Raw genomic sequence first — 16,171 nt, 5'->3', positions numbered from 1 at the left:
GTGCTGTTCTTGTATTTTCAATTTGAATTTTGGTCAATTTTGTGCAAAAAAAGTCTAGTGTGGCAGAGAGACTGAGGGGTCAGGTGAGTGAGATAGAGATATATAAGAATTCTTTTGTATTCCCAGCTTGCCTGATTTTGTGTTCAAAGAGCCCTTTTCCTAATAAGAGAAGACGGAAATATTACTGTATCAGAACCCAGAATCAAATCAGATTAATAACTTTTGACTTCACATTGTGTGAGGATACTAATAATGGTATTGCTTCTTTTTACAGTATGTTGCTATTTTAAAATTTGCACCTTAACCTATTTGCTTTCAGATATGTTGAAGCAAGCATTTTCTGGAATAGATAGACAGATATGTTATTGATCCTTTGAGGGAAATTGCAGTGCAACAGCAGCTTAACACAGACAACACAACAACAGTGTAACTAATGATACAATAATAATAATACAATATATACACAATACAATCAGTACAGTGAGTAGTGCACTAAGAAGAGTTACTCACAGTCCAGAGCACACAAAGGACAAACCATAAATATAAATGTACTGCACAAGTCCCTTGCATATATTGCATATATTGCACAAAAATGGTTGTAAATGGGGAAAAAGAAAAAGAACAGATGTATCGGTTTACTGTTCAGTCCAGAAACAGGTCACTGTCAATGTTGCCTCTGCCCGGACGCAAGGTGAATGCGTTGTACAGTCTTATGGCAGAAGGCAAGAATGACCTCCTGTAGCGCTTTCTGTCGTACAGTGGATGGATCAGCCTATTGTTGAACCTGCTCTTCATTTCTACAAGCATGTCATAGAGGGGATGGGAGACGTGTCCATGATGGCCTTTAGTTTGGGCACCATTCAACTCTCAGCCATTACCTCCAGGGGGTCCAGGCCACACCCAATGACAGAGCTTGCTCTTCTGATGAGCTTGTTCAGCCTGTTAGAATCTACTGCTCTAATCCCAGAGCCCCAGCATACCACCACGTAGAAAATGGCTCTCGCTACCACCGACTGATATGTAGCATCTTACTACACACATTGAAGGACCTGAGACTAGTAAAGTCGGCTCTGACCCTTCTTGCAGATGGCCTCGATGTTCTTAGACCATTCCAGTCTATCGTCAATGTGCACTCCCAGGTACTTGTACGAGTCCACCATCTCCATGCCACTCCCATGGATGTAGACAGGAGTAGGTTTGACCCTTTTCCTCCAGAAATCTATCACCAGTTCCTTCGTCTTTGCTACATTCAATTGCAGGTGGTTCTCTCCACACCACTCCACAAAGCAGGTGACTAGTCCTCTGTACTCTTCCTCCAGCCCACTCTTGATACATCCCACAATTGCAGAGTCAACTGAGAACTTCTGCAGGTGGCATAACTTTGAGTTGTATTTAAAGTCCAAAGTATGGAGGGTGAAGAGGAACTGAGAAAGAACTGTCCCCTGAGGAGCCCATGTGTTACTACCTGTTCAGACACACAGTGCTGAAGTCTCACAGACTGTGGTCTGCCTGTCAGATAGTCAGTGATCCATGAGATTGTGAAAGCACCGACTTTCTGCATCTTCTCCAGCTTCCTCTTTTAAGGGCTGGATAGTATTGAAGGCACTGGAGAAGTCTGAAAACATAATCCTTACAGTGTTGCCAGCCTTTTCCAGGTGTGAGTAGGTCCTTTGCAGCATGTAGATGATTGAAAGAAAGTTTGCAAGCTGCACTAGACAGAGTGCCAAGACAACGTTTTTGAACCCCCAATCTAATTATGCAAATTAAAATGTCTTATCATGGTACCCTTATTTGATAGCAACTGGTCTTTTCTGAAACAACCAAGAGGGTTTATGTTAATCAAAGTTTTTGGAGACACACTGGTTTAATGAAGTAGAAAAAAGGAACAATGAAAAATCAGTGTATGTGAAATAATAAGTGAACTCACAAGTAAAAGGGTACTTTAAATAGAATCAGGTAATACAATAATTCAGTAACAGGAAAAAATGATTGACACTGTGCAGCCCTGTTCTATATAATAAATCTTTGGTTTCTGTTTGGCGTCACACAGGCTAGTGAAATTGCCACGATCAAAAGAGAACTTCAGAACAAGAGTAGTTGATGCTAATCAATCTTGAGAGCATTACAAAAACATTTCTAAACAGCTGAGGCCCCATCCATCAAAAGATAAGCAAATGCAAAATATTCAAGATCATTCTGACCCAGGACCAGTAATCCTAGTACGACACCTGCAACTGCAGCCCACAAATTCATCTAAAAGTCACAAAGACCTCTAGATTAATATCTAAGAACACGCAGGTCTCTCTCACTGTGGCTAATGTCAGGAGAGTGTTTAAGACTCATCAATCAGGAAAAGGCCAAATGGGAATGGTTTTCATGACATACAGCCAGGAAGAAACACTTGCTCTCTAAAAAGAACATTGATGTCTGTCTCAAGTTCAGCAGACAACACATCTCTGGACAGATGAGTCAAATGTTTTGACCATAACCAGAAATATTTTTTGCAGCAAAAAGCAAACATTGCCTTCAGACAGAAGAACTTCATCTTGATTGGCATGGTTTGAGGCTGCTATGCTTGCCATCTTTGACAGAACCATGAATTTGGCGTTGTATCAGCAAATTCTTGTGGAGAGTCCATCAGGGCCATCCATCTGTCAGTTGAATCTGAGCCTGGAAGTGGGTCATGGAGCAAGACAATAATCTCAAGCACATGAGTAGGTATACAACAGCATGGTTGAAGAATAAGAAATTTTGAATTTTAGATTGGCCAATATTGGGACCTAAATTCCATTGAAATGTTACGGCAGGACATGAAGTGATGTGTTAAGACAATGAAACAGTAGTTCTATAAGGAAGAATGGGCCCCAGATTCATAAAGGTCAGTGCAAGAGACTGATAAACAGTTAAAGGAAACATCTAGTGGAGTTCATTGCTGCTCAAAGAGGTGAATCAAAGGATGATACTTATTTACACTAAGAAACTTCTGTTGGATAATTTAACTCGTTACTCTTGAATTTTTGGCACTTCATATGGGAACTATCTATTCATTTTCTATCCATGAAAGCACCATTTCAGTGAGAGGAGTGAGCCTGTTTAGTCAAGCAAAGGAGATGTGAATTCACTGGTCGAGCCTTGATACAATTCACAACAGAGTCTAACAGATTTTAAATTGCCAAGGCCTCGCGGTGGATGCTGCAGTGCGTCCAATTCATATCCGGAGCAACCCCTCCAATTCCTGCAACTAAACCACTTTCGACTTATCATCGATCTAGGACCCTCTGTACAAACTCCGACGCATTTTATCCAGTCAATGCCATTCTCTTTCGACAAATTCATTCAGAAGCTGAAATATGTGCTCTCCTGTAGTTCCTGTTGGTAGCGTCTTACAGAAAGAGAAAGTCCTCATTGAACATACCCTCAAACTCGCATCTAACGTAAACGAGCAAATTGGACAAATCAGCAACATCTGCAGACTCATTTAATTGCATTGAAAAGTATCGGCTCATCTTAACGCGCTCTATCAGCTAACTTTCTCTTCTCATCTGCCACATCAATAATTCTATGAGTGACTGTCTTTCAGAGGGGGCAACAGGTCGAGTTGTTTAGCAGCTTCTTCTTCACACATAATACAGCTCTTTTGCCATCCGTCAACAAAGTTCTTCACCAATACTGTGGGGCTTACCTGCTTTAGCAATCCACAAGCTTACATCTTTCCCCGTTCGCGTTTCAGGAGTTTCAGGCGTCTCAGAAGTTAAAAGACGTTTTTATTTCACGCGCATGTGAGCGAAACAGAGGCGCTCAGTGTATTTTTCTCAAATTTACTTAGAACAGTTCTTAAATATTTTTATGCTATCTATCACGCTTTCCTGTGTTCACAAGATTGGCAGTGTTCCAAAACCATGCACATTCTCCAACTTCCCTATTTGCTGAAGATAACTTTTTTTAAATACAACTGGTCACTCACGTTCGTAGTACGCATTTCTATGCTTTCCTGTGCTTACAAGATTGGCATTGTTCCACAATCACGCGAATTCTCCTACCTTCCTATTTGCGGGAGATAACTTTTTAAAAATACAATTGTCCACTTAGGTTCGTAGCACCCATTCCTATACAATGGTATAGAATTACATAGTAGCTCTTGTGTCCACTCAAGTATTAGCGCGCGCTGTATTGTAGCACGTAGGCTACGTATTTGACACATAAACTCATTTTATTAAAATAGAAAATATGAAAACCCACCCCAATTTTTCAATGCACACAACAAATTTCCAGGGTCATGTGGCGTACCACCTGGGGGCGCTTACCTTAGTTTGAGAACCAAGGCATTATATCATATCCATCATCATATCATATAGGCCAGAGCCTATATACTGTAGGAGGAAGCCAGAGCCTAACCTGACTAGCAATGGACACACAGATAAAAACACTCTCGTACTCACCCCAAAAACAATTTTACAGGAGCCAATTAATCTACCAGCATTTTTTTAGACCATGGGAGGAAACCGGAGGGCCCAGAGGAAAGTCACGTGAAGAGGGGGAGAACCTACTGTACAAAACTCTTACTGATAGCACCCCAGGAATTGAACCCAGGGCCCCAGCGCTGTGAAGCAGGAATATTAACCTTTGTGCCACTGTTAACCCACTTAAGAGAACAAAAAATACTTCCAGAGGAGATTATACTAAATTGATGTTTTAAATACAGCAAATGACAGCAAATTATTTTTCTGCTATGTAACAAAATATTTTTTTAACTGCTTCTATAATCTGAGCCACAGGCATAACAATACCTTGGCTGCAATACAGCCCTACAATTCAACATGATGTGTTAGTTCCTTGCTAGAACTTAATAGTATTGATTAGGGACTGGTTAATTATTTAATATAGTTAAAATCATGTCTGATTTTATTTTAATTAGGAAGAATTTACCCACTATTGCAATCCTGGACTCTAAAAAAACAAAGCTGTTTTATTACAAGGCAACCGGCAATGAATCCATCTACAGTGATTGCTCAGAGAGAGCTCTGGCATTTTTTTACACCAAATGATTATGAACATGGTCACTGAAGCTGCAAATTGTGAGGTGCCGTCTCTCACGAATTGCAGATGTCATCATGCTCAACCCTGCTGTGTGTTTTCATTGTTACGGTCCAGGATCCTCCCTGCAGAAATTCCCTCTACATCCCCCTGTATAACTCCACCACAGTTATGATACAGTACTTGGCTGCTCTGCATACTACCCTCATTAGTCCATGCCAACTTTATCAGTAAAAAGGTGATGCAGTGTCAGCTTCTCCCCACTGATTTCTCAAAACTGAACAGTGAAAAGACCACTACGCCACAGAGTTCTGAGACCATGCTATGCAAAACGAGGTATTTCATGTGGGGTGGAGACATTTGTGACCTGTGACGTAACTGTTGTCTTTCTTCTGCTGCATTCTTTTGTAGTTATTCAATACACTGTTTGTATATGTACAGTAGAGTACAAGTGTGGTTTTGTTTTATTTTTTCTTCCTCATTATTTATCATGACAAGAGAGCTGAGCCCTTGCAAGGCTATAATTACATAATGTCATTTGTAGAGCAAATACTCCTTCTATTCTTGCCAGTTTCTTTGCGTAGGCATGCGATTTGCAATACCTAGGAAGCTGATTCTGGTAAAGTAATTTTCCACTTATTAATCAGTTCGAGGGATATACAGATACGGTCCCAAAGGTTTTTTTTTTAGAGAACTTTCAGCAGAAAATGAATAGAGACAATGGGCGAACTAAAACTAAGCAAATAAATCAGAGTTCAACGAAGTACAGATTAAGCTACAATAAAAAAACTCCTGTCCCAAGAGTACATTCTTCTTTAATTAGTCATGGATCTTTTTTTTATTTGGGATATTTTATTGTTACCTTCCTGGTTTAACAAAAGTCACTGATTCTAATTAGGATGAGAGGACGCATGCATATACGTTTCGTGCGAAAGTATTCTGCCTTGTATTCTTACTTTTTACCAGTAAACTTAATGACAGCTTTCGTTCATGATAAGGAACATCAAGATTCTGTTCCCAATGTCCATTTTAGAAGTATTGTAATTTAACAAAGAATATTGTATGTAGGAAAGAGTTAGAAAAAGAGAAAAATGGATACAATAGGCTCTTGCAACACAGCCTTATTGTTAAAACTTCTTTTTCAGCAAAATGAACGGCTATATATCTATATATAACTTTAGAGTTCAATATATGAAGCAATATTAATAAAAACTTTTAAATCATATTCCCATTAATGAATGGGAAACTTTTAGATCTTGCACATTCTACAAAACTGTACTTTTAGAGAGGACTATAAGTCATTCTGCAATGCACACAGAGCACACAACAAAAACCTCCACTGAGACCATCCTGTGGCACCATAAATAACCTGTCTAGAGTTACATTTCTGATCTCAAACAGTAGGTTAAGCTCTAATGCAGTTGCTTTACTGAAACAAGTGTTTACATCATCCTACAAGCAACACAGTATTGTTAATACACTATACTGTGCTTTTAACATAAATAAATCTGGATGAAAATGATAGTCTGCATTTATTGACAAAAAGCTGTCATTAATGGTTTACACTGCCCTTTAGATGATCTCTCTAAAGCAAATTCACATCTTTGAGATTGTCTAGTTGGTATTCAATTTGTGTCTCAGGGAATGTCCCAATTTACTCAAGACTCTACCGACTTGTCACATTAGGAAGAAAGAACTATTTCTTTCCTAGGTAACCACATATTCTTGCAATAACCTGCCATAGCAGAGTGTCGACACAGGTCAGCACTGTGAAATGTAAAACCGTACAGTACATGAATAATTTACAATGCATTCTTTGCATCCTTCAAGCAAGGTAACTGTCCTTGTGGACTGACAATTGCCTGTTATCTCTGGGCCCAAACTATCATTTTTTCCCTCAGTGTTAATTACAAAATGGGTATTAGACCAGCATGATCCAGCAAGTTCGGATAAACCTAATTAATGCCATTTTAAACAACTGAAAACCTACAGATCAGTCTTACTTATACATTACATCAGAGAGACATGTAACACCACCCAGGGTTATATTCAAGATTTTGCCTCCCTCCTAGCCCATTAGTAAACAGTAATATAAACTGTTTTGAAAATGTTCATATAATGAAAGACATTTTTAGAATCCATACAAGATTTTTCAGTGAAATAGTAACTGTCCTCTATGGCACTATGACTTGGAATATATGAAAACTTAGATCTACTAGCCAGTAACAAATCTGTAGTCCAGTAGCTGATGGAGGTTTCCATTGGGAAGAAGCTATAAGCTCCTAACTGACAAGAGATTTTTCTAGGTGGATCAAAGTTTTGATTTAAACCACACTTAGGCTGCAGTGTTGAATTCTCGCAATGTAAAAAAATAGCCTGCATTTAAGCTTTGGATCTAATATAGTTTAGTGGACACTGGAGAAGAGTCAAGTTTGTCCAACTCCGCAACAAAGATTTAGTTAAAAAGCCAAACCAGCACCAAATTGCTGCTTCACTCTATTTTCCATTTCAAGAGACACAGCCTTTGTTTCAAGAAAACACTGGTCTCAAATATCCTTGCTCCAAAGGGGTCTGACGTTTCACTGCAAGTGAAATTAGACAATGGAGGGAACAGGGAGGGGTTTCAGATTTGTTTTTCCATAACTGTTACATGAAGCCTGAATTATAAAGCACTGGGTTAAAGCAATGGGGGGAAAAAACTTAAGTTATTTGTTTAGCATTTGCCTTTCTAATAATATTTCTCCAAATTACAGGATATCAACAAAACAAAAAATTAAAATATTAGTCAATTTTGTTTCGGTATTTTTCATGAACAACGTGATTATCATGTGAACTACCTGTATATGATATGATATTATTATAGTTTTTTTTTTCCACAATTTCAGGGAACGTGTTTTATTTAGACTAGTTTCACTCTGAAGTGGTCTTCATGAAGTGACCAGTAAGAAGCCACCAACAAAAGATTAACAATCTTTAACAGTCATTTTAATGTGTTATTTTACATATATAACATAAACGTTACATACATGTACTGCTTAATTTAAGCTTTTTTTTATTTCAACAGCTGACACTCCCACGGACCAGTCCGGAGTCAGACCACACGACGTCTAGTGAAAGATAAAACTGGCATACACACTGGAAGATATTTACTGTAGCACAGTAGTGCCATGTTTAGGGGAATTGATAATTTATTGCAGCACACATTATATCTCGCGTTCCATCGCTTTAAATTAAACAAGCAGGTAGACCGTGCACGCTAGCAGGTCAAGCACAGATAAGCGTAAACTAGGCAATCAAAGCTGCAACCGTCAATCTCAGCATCTTTTAGGAGACTCAGAATCTGGCCTTGATCTCTTTTACATCACCTGCGGGCCGCTTAATCTCCACACTTTCACCAACTCATCGTGGATGCGATGCCCAACACACCAAATCCCGCATCTCTGCTCGATGAAGGACGATGCAGTCGGCCGACACATTCATTGTAATGCACTGCTGCATCCCTTGCCAATTTACAATCCGGCTCCTGTACAGAATTAAGTTACCTGTACGGCAGTTACCTCTTTGAGCTGTTCCAGCTCCTGTTTGAGTGTTTCATATTCAGCTTCCAAGTCCGTGTATTGCTGCTTCAGGGTCTGGTTCTCGTCTAGCACCACCAGCCCGCATTCAGCAGCCCTGATCTTCTCCTGGGTGGTTTCCGAGAGCTCCCGGGTCAGGCGCTCGATCTCCGCTTTGTAGTGATCCGCACTTTCCACTAAACCCTCCGCAGCCATAGCCTCCTCGCACACAGACGGATGGAGAGGTTGTAGACGGGGGATACAGATGTAAAGAACGCTGCGCCCACCCCCTTATAAAATCCACCCCGCGACCAGATAGAAAAAAAAGATGGAAATAACTCCCAAACTAGGTTTTATATTAAAAAAGGAGCGCTGTTAAGCCCCTCGTAGCGTCCTTCCCCTTTTATCAGTCTAGCATCCTTTTTTTGCTTATTCATAGGCAATTAGCCGCCATCTCTCCCGTCTACACTATAGCAAAGTGCACAGACGGGCTCCCATCCTTCTACCGGTGACGTCAAGGTTACCTCCCAGCGCATCTCACTTTCTCCTCTCGCTCAGCTGCAGGCGATCAGATGAATGGAAGCTGGGCGCTGCGTTAGGATGTCTGCCGCGATGACTGTGAGGTTGCTCCATACAAAATGGAATTAAACAATCTGTCCACTGGTCACTCCAATTGGTTTTCAGATCTCTGCCAAAAAAAAAAGGGTGTCATAGTTTGAAATTTCTTTTTTAAATAGTTCACTTTACCAGTGGTTTCACTAAACCTTATTAATGACCACTTAAAGACAACCTAATGTTATTTTAGGTGTGTTCTTAAATATTTGTAAATATAGTCCACTATGTGAATGTGGTCTTTCTATTTTATTTTTGTTATTGTAATACTGTAGCTTAATTTATATGCATTTTGTGCTTATCTAAGGGGTTTTAACACCTAATATAAACATTAGTTTATGTGATAAAATACAGCTTTTTCATAGGTTTATCCTTGGGTAAGGTTTAGCAAAGTAAAGTCTACAACAAAAGTAGTTTTGGTCAAAGGATTTTGCATTGCACTTTAACATTTGATTAACCTCTGATCCATACCAGGGATACTTGCAGCTGAAATACAAAATATTGTGTAAAGAATAGCGAGTAATTTGAAAATAACTGATAGGATCACTTAAATGGTAAAGATCCCCTTGGTGGCTGGTTTTATTAATCCATTCCTATTTAGCTACTGTAGCAAGTGTCCCACCCTGATCCGTGTTTTCTCCTCCTCTCAGGAGCCAGACAAGACCTAGTAAATTCTTTGGTGGGAAACATTAAAAGAGGATGCTTATGATGCTGGCAAAAATTAGTCGGTTCCTCTCTTAGTCCTGAACTAGAAAATCTAAGCCAATGCGTCAGTATGGTGACAAGTGACGTTGGGCTTGAGGAGTTGCCAGTATTTTGACAGAAACACTAAGCAGATGCCTTGACTTCTTGTAGCTCTTTAAGTCTGAGTAAATCCATTGACACATTCTGAAAACTCCTTAAAGATTAATGCACTTCCCAGACATGCTGAATTCCCCCTATAATGTAATTGACTATGTAATTTCTTAATGTCTCCACCTTGTCTGCTGGTTAGTGTGTGCTATTCTGAGACTGCTGCACTTGCTGGGTAAATGACAAATAAAACACAAATGGTCCTGCAAGGAGCTTTAAAACAGCAACTGGTTTGAAATAGGACATTATTTGGTATGTGTCTTGTTTGATAATACAATTATTAAATCAATTTTCAACAACATACAGTAATATACATCAAGATACACATTTTAAGGACTTTTTGTTTGTTTTTGTTGCATGTCTTAAAAGATAGACTAGCATTATGATTCCATCCATATACAGTATCTTCATACTGTTTTAATTAATACAGGGTTACAGGTCCATCACAGGGCACACACAGACCCACCAGGGCCAATTTTCCCAGAAGCCAATTAACCTACCAGTATGTCTTTGAACTGTGGGAGGAAACCAGAGAACCTGGACGAAACCCACACAAACACAGGAGGAGAGCACACAGGAATTGAACCCAGAGCCCCCGAGCTGTGAGACATCAATGCTTAGCTCTGTGCCACCATCTAATAGCAAAAAAATACACATATTTCAAGTTTATTACCCCACATTAATTCTTAGTCCTAAGAACTGCTATTTTCCAAATCTGTACTTTTAAAAATCCATTTGAAAAAAATGGGACATTATAGCAGTTTTCGGCACCACCACACAATATTTGGTTATGAAAAATTTGCCAGTCGATTTTTACAACTTTTTTTTTCTTAACAAAGCAGCATAAAACAATTACCTGTGTATTTGAATGGTGATGTTCAATGTCACAATTTCAGCTGCTGAAATGTACAGTACTAATCCATTCACACCAATGGAGCAAACGGCCCGACACCCTGGTTTCAGCAGCTGGATGGCAGCACAGAGCAGGCTGGAGACAGGAGTCCTAGTTTCAACAACAGGGGGTTTATTGCCCTTTAGTTTACAGAGAGAGGTGGACAGCAATAAATGTACCATTACATATCCTGTAAAATTAATGCAACAGTAAGGACTATTGTTTGATGGCTACAAACAACTGAAAGAGAGTATTGGTATGAAAGGGAGTATGGTGGGATAAGTCCAGCCTCTCTCACCTGGTATCAGGATGGAAAATGTCAGCAAGGATTGAGGCAGGACCACTCAACAGGATTGAAGCTCAGGGACACCAGAAATGTGGCTGTCTATATATGCTGGACTTGGACAACAGATCCCCCCCTACAGACAGAACATGAGGTAGGACCACTACAGCAGAATTAGACAGAAATTAGACAGCTGTTTGTGTCATCCTCATTAGGCATAGTACAGACTGGGCATAGAAGTCAGAAAACGGGAAATGGCAGGATGCATGGAGACTCCTACCGAGACAGGCTGGGAGCCAGGGAAGCCAAGCGAGATTAACAGCCAGACAGCATTGCTGGTGGTGGCATGATACACAGGCAAGGCCTATGGGAGCCATTTAAGAAGAAGTTTTGAGGTGTTTGCTGACCTGCATAGCTGGACAGAAAAGGCAGTGCAGCAAGCCATGAGTGTAGACGGAGAACCCAAAGCGGTTCGGGTTTACTGGACCTATGAGTCAAGGATTATGGATCCATCTTGATGGCTTTCGGCCGCTGCTGTTGTAGGGCTGACGGTGGCACGGGTGCTGCGAGAGCAATTGGAGTGCTGAGTGCTACAGGTGGGAGAAAGACCTGGGGTCTTTGCCACCAACCTCCGCTATTCTGTATGCATAGCCTATCCGCTCTTCCTGAAACAGGCTCCGGAAGACCTTACCATGCACTTCTCTGTATGCTGCCACATCCCTGACTGTCCGCCACACTGGGTCCAGATGGTAGGCCTGGAGACCCTGTAAGGAAGGTGCAGGAGGTGAAGGGAATCTTCTGCAAGCGGACCACACACCCCGCAGGAGTAAGCAAACATTGGGTCAAGCAAGGACCATGTACCATGCAAGCAAAGCACTGGGAAACAGATGGGGACACCACTGCCCCCAGGCAGTCCCTCCAGGAGCACAATTCTTGAATCAAAAGAACCACCTTAATGTAAATATCTAACAGGGTTTATAGTAACTAATCCAATATCATGTGGTCCCCATTGGCTTAAGCAACCAGAAAGTCATGACACAAAGCAGAACAATGTATAAAGTGGAATTATTCCCCTTAAGAACGTTGTAAACATAGAGAATAAAACATGAACTTTGTTCATGCAATGTAAAGAGGAAGATTTTTCCATAAGAATGAATGGAATTAAATCAATTTAGGGATCATAAATTAGACTAAGGTTGTGTTTCATTTGTAGCTAATCAAACACAGTCTAGAGGACCATTCCAGGTTCACGTTACATACTTAAGAGTGTAATTTATAATGAAATCACTTAGGGAAATTAATAACCATAAGAAATAATCAGCTTTAGTAATTAGCTGTAACTAATAACGAGTACAATGAGGTACATCCTCAACTTACAGTTCTGACATGGGTATACACTTAATGTAATTGGGCTGTCTATACAGTAACCCATAAAAAAACAATAAATAGAAATATATAACATCACCAACTCCTTTCCCAATTGTGGTCTCGTTAAAACCCACAAGGTCGTTTGCTCCTTCAGCGTAGATTTCTTGTTCCACACACTGTTCATGCATTTAAAGTTAGAGATCTAACCCTAAGCCATTGGTTGAATCAGCGACGTATTGCATGGTAGTAAGAACTGAACTTTAATGCTAGACAAGTGTAACAGCATTGTCCACAAGAATAAAACATTACAGCATTAGATTATGCTCTTCACAATCATTTTTCATTTCCAAAGCAAAATAATTCCAAGAAGCAGCTTATGTTTCTGGGTTTTGGTGAATTGAAAAATGACGTGGGTTTGGGGGTTTTTACTGTCAAGTTCCTAAATTAATTAATGGCATGAAAGTGTGAAACTTCTAATAAACAAGCACTTAAGGAGATGGAATGATTTCCTGGCAGGCGCTGGAATCCAGGCAGAGACTAGTGCCCAGTCAGCTGAGGCCAAGGTGGAGATCATGCTTCAGAATTCAAGGGTTTTCCTAAAGAGGAGTCAGAAAGGTTCGTAGCCAGATAACCTCAGAGTAGACAAAGCCAGGGAGGATCTGGGATCATGGTTCATGTCTTCATGGTCAGAAGACAAGCAGGAGGCTGGTACAGAGTAAACTGGCAAGGAAGCAAAATGAAAGCAAAGAATTGCTTACCAAAGCACAGTGAAGCTGACAGGGCTTTTCAGGGAGAAAACCCACAATGACAGAGGGTTAGAGCAGGGGTAGTCAGGACTTAAAAACTATAAATGTTAATAAGACAAGGGTACTGACAAAAGCCCATACTATGTGTGGATAGCCCCAGTGGCTGTATCAGAGCCGACATTTGAATGAGTATTTCAGAAATGACGTGTAGTGTGGAGACTTATTGTCAGGAACAGTTCTTTCCGGGCCCTATGCGGGCAACACGATCCAAAAGGTGAAGAAACAATAGGGAAAAATATCATGCAGGAATCGGTCAGGAGACAGGGGGGCGTGTCCATGCAGTGCTAGTGTCCGGGGGGAGTGAATCCAGGGCGAACAATCCAAGGGTAAATCCAGAGGGGGAATCCAAGACGGGAGGTTTAGTCCAGGACCAGGGGATCCATCCGTAGTTAAAACCAGAACCAGGTCGGGACCGGCGGGGCAGGGAATCAGGAACAGGAAACTAAAACCATAACGGCGCCAGACGCGGCAAGACCCCGGGCTCTCACAACACGGAAATCAATGAGAAGCCCCGAGCAATCGCCTGCGTCTGGCTTTAAAGGTGGAACTAAAGAGGGGCTGGAATAAGGAACAGGTGTGGGGAATGGGACAGAACGAGGAAGGGCTGGAGCGCCCTTAAGAGGAGGAGTAACGATCGTGACACTTATAACAGGGATCACCTGTACAGGGGGTGTGAAAAAGTAAGTGAACTCCTAGTTTTATTAGCCCAGTTAAGAAAATAATTAAAATCAGGTGTCAAAGTAATTAGGTTGATCTTTGGGGCTGAGTTTGGAACCTATGTAAAGATCAGAAATCTTGTGTGCTTGGCCTTTACCATACTTTCATATCATATTGGCTTCACCAATCCACTGTGAGACAGCCTACAAATGGAGAAAGTTCAAGACTACAGTCACTCGACCCAGTAACGATCATCCTATTCAAATCTCCTGGAGAACAAATCTGAAAATATTCTTGGAAGTTACAAAGTGTCATGCCCAGGCAGCTCTGACTCGCGTCCTGCTGTTGCCCCTGGCAACAGTAACATTCCCACATGCTCCCAGCCTATCACTCAAACTAGATTGGGATGAGATCATTCAATTAAGACAGCCCTTTTTCAATCTTGATCCCAATCTCATTAATTAGAATTCCTATGTAGTTCCTTCGAACCGCTGTATCGTTGCCTGTGCCAATGGTTGCATTTTGCTCCTCTGCTTGCCCGCTTTCCAGTTTTAGTCTTGATCATTTTTTCTTTACTCCCTTTTTTTCCCATTTTTCTCCTTTTTCTATTAACTTTATTTTTCTTTTTTTTTATGGCTTGCCAGCTTCCCTTCTATATTTTTTACCTCAGAGCCTCACTTATTTTTTAGACAGCTCTTCTTGAACTAACCAGATTCCAGCCTGCATCATTTCTTACTGAATCTCCTGATATTATTATTATTATTATCCTTTTGTGATCTGAAACTGAACTTATACTGTGCCTGGCATCAAGGTAATGAGCCTGTAGATCTACAAACATATTGTGGTGAATCGGTCAGCTCAGAGGGAAGAGGGGGAGAGAATGAGCAGACAGAAGGTGAGTTGCAGCAGCAAAGGGAGCTCTCTAGCCGCGGGCAGGTGGAAGAAGAGCTCACAGTTGGGAGGAAACCCCTAGCATGCCACAAGGGAAGAGAGAGAGATTGCCTGAAGGTTCCTCCTTATATACTGTAGCCCTTCTGGAAAGAAAGGGAAACTGCAGCTGGGAAGGGTCAAAGGGCGACGATCCGGTCCACTGCTGGGGGGGGGGAGAGCAGAACGCTACAATATCTACAAAGAAGAAGAGATTCCAAGTCAAAGTTTGGACCTAAAACCCAGTGAAATATTGTGGCAGGACCTGAAGCGTTTGTGCAAGGCTGTCGTCAAATGTTACAGAGTTGAAGAAGTTCTATAAGGAGGAATGGGCCATAACTTCACAAATATGATGTAAGAGCCTGATCAACAGTTACAGGAAATGTTTAGTTTGTGGTCATTGCTGCTCCAGGGGGTACCACCATTAACTGAATCTAAAGTTTCACATACAGTATCTTCGATATTGAATGTTACAAAATCTGATTTGAAAGAGTATCATGTTCTGTGTCATTTGTTTCCTCGGGTTAACTTGATCTTTTATTCAATTATCCCTCACATTTTAGATGTCAAATATGTGAAATACATAAAAAAATAGTAAGGAGTCCACAAATATTTTATTACCCCAGTACAGTAGATCCCACTTGCTTATGTTATGTGTGGCGACAGGAGACATGCGAGGATGAATTATTTTTATTAGAACATGATGGAGAGGGACATGACTGTGCTTTCTTCAGAGAGCGCCCTGTGGGATTATTTTATGTTGCCTTCTTCTTCCAGTTTTGTGGAATTGGGTTTTTAAGTTTTCTTTTGGGGGGCATGTGTACAGTGATAACTTAAGGTGGTTGCAATTACCATAATAGAATAAAAGCTGTAAATGTACTCCAGTGTTTGTGAGATGATCTGTGCTAAAGATGCAATGATTACTGGGGAATTCTGACAGCATGTGCAGGGAGAAGGATCTTAGCACCTTTAAAAGTGGCGTAGTCGCCTGCAGTACCTTTCTCACATTATTTCACACATTTGAAATAATGTGCTATTGGTCAATATTATCTAGTGACAATAATCTCAAACAAGTTTGATCTCAAATGAGAAATAAAAACAATTGCTTTGGTTACTGATGCTTTGACCTCCATTTAACCTTACTGCAAATGTTATGATATAAAGGGTGAGCTTGAATGAAAAGAGA

General features: G+C 40.7%; 1 protein-coding gene across 4 annotated transcripts in view; it reads right to left on the bottom strand.

Moving 5' to 3' along the window:
- The window catches only part of bicd1a (bicaudal D homolog 1a), a 141,682-nt gene extending 132,575 nt beyond the window's left edge, over positions 1 to 9,107 (bottom strand). For 3 of the 4 annotated variants that reach the window (XM_069192118.1, XM_069192120.1, XM_015353093.2), the window contains exon 1: positions 8,577 to 9,107. In XM_069192118.1, coding sequence (XP_069048219.1) covers positions 8,577 to 8,804 — 228 coding nt within the window. In that variant the 5' untranslated portion in view covers positions 8,805 to 9,107. The remainder of the gene's footprint in view (positions 1 to 8,576) is intronic. The other variant, XM_006633704.3, reaches the window with a different exon arrangement.
- Positions 9,108 to 16,171: the final 7,064 nt, after the last annotated feature.

Source organism: Lepisosteus oculatus, chromosome 7 (genome assembly GCF_040954835.1).
Source record: "Lepisosteus oculatus isolate fLepOcu1 chromosome 7, fLepOcu1.hap2, whole genome shotgun sequence".
In the NCBI taxonomy this organism is placed as follows: Eukaryota; Metazoa; Chordata; class Actinopteri; order Semionotiformes; family Lepisosteidae; genus Lepisosteus; species Lepisosteus oculatus.
Note: the sequence above shows the minus strand (reverse complement) of the source record. Positions and strands in the feature narration are given on the sequence as shown.